At 62.1% G+C, this 1,133-nt stretch overlaps 2 protein-coding genes across 2 annotated transcripts in view; both read left to right on the forward strand.

The window, feature by feature from the left end:
- U2AF2 (U2 small nuclear RNA auxiliary factor 2) overlaps window positions 1-781 on the forward strand; it is a 6,859-nt gene extending 6,078 nt beyond the window's left edge. Inside the window, exon 5 of the mRNA XM_021383169.1 lies at window positions 675-781. Within this exon, the coding sequence (XP_021238844.1) occupies window positions 675-781 (107 nt within the window). The remainder of the gene's footprint in view (window positions 1-674) is intronic.
- LOC110391349 (leukocyte receptor cluster member 8-like) overlaps window positions 7-1,133 on the forward strand; it is a gene marked incomplete at its 3' end in the record, with an annotated part of 20,088 nt that continues 18,961 nt past the window's right edge. The window contains 2 exon segments of the mRNA XM_021383181.1: window positions 7-777; window positions 864-1,034. Of these exon segments, the coding sequence (XP_021238856.1) occupies window positions 889-1,034 (146 nt within the window).

Below are 1,133 nucleotides of genomic sequence, written 5' to 3' on the forward strand. Positions count from 1 at the left end.
GGTCCGTTTTGGGGCGGAGGGGCAGAGGAATTCTGGGACATTTCCCCAAGCAAAAGCGGGGAATGTGTGGCCCCATTTTGTCCTGAGTGCCCCCAGCTCTGCCCTGAAGCCCTCGGGATCCCACAGGAACCCCCACATCTTCCCCAGCTCCTCTCTCAGCTTCCTGAACTCCGTCCTGAATTCTTCAGAACCCCCCAGAAACCTCCACAGCCCCCCCACATTTTCCCCAAAGCTTCCTGCAAACCCGGCCCCCTTCCCCCACCCTACAATTTCATGCCGTTCTACAAAAAAAACCCCACAAAAAAGCCTTTCCAGACCCAAAAATCCCTCCCAGAGCTTCCTGCGGCTCCGCCGCTCTCGCTCGTATCTCCACTGATTCCCCTCAGAGCTCCATCCAGACACCCAGATCACCCCAAAAAAAGCTTTCTTCAGCCCCCCAGCCCCCTTCAGACCCCTGAATATCACCCCAGAATCTCTTTCCAGCCCCACAGTTCTCTTCAAACCCCCGAATATTGCCCCGAAAATCATTTTCCAGCCCCCAAACCCTTTCAGACTTACAACACCGCCCCCCAAAGCCCCTCCTGTCCCCCCCAAATCCTTCTCAAACCCCCACACATCCCCCAGCCCCGTCGCCCTCCGCACTCGCCCATCTTTCCCCCGTTCCCACCCCACAGAAGCCCCCGGCGCGGGCGGCCTCAAGTTCAGCCTCCCGAAGCGGCCCTTCGTGTTAACGAACCCGAGCTTTAACGAGCAGCACAGCACCGAGAAGCACCACGGGTAAGCACGGCGCGCCGGGCCGTCCCACAGCGGGACCGCGGCACCGTGGGGCCGCCCCACTGACCCCACTAACACACACCCCACAGCAAGCCCGAGGACTGGCCGCAGGCCATGAAGGAGTACGTGCAGCGCTGCTTCACCGCCTGCGAGTCCGAGGAGGCCAAGGACCGCACGGAGCAGCTGCTGAAGGAGGTGCTGCAGGCGCGGCTGCAGGACGGCACCGCCTACACCATCGACTGGAGCCGCGAGCCGCTGCCGGGGTGAGCCCCAAAACGTCACGAGCACCCCACGGCCATGGGCCCCAATCCTCACGAGCACCCCGTCACCATGAGCCCCAATCTTCACCAGCACCCCAC

The sequence above is a fragment of the Numida meleagris genome, unplaced genomic scaffold, assembly GCF_002078875.1.
Source record: "Numida meleagris isolate 19003 breed g44 Domestic line unplaced genomic scaffold, NumMel1.0 unplaced_Scaffold352, whole genome shotgun sequence".
NCBI classification, from domain to species: Eukaryota; Metazoa; Chordata; class Aves; order Galliformes; family Numididae; genus Numida; species Numida meleagris.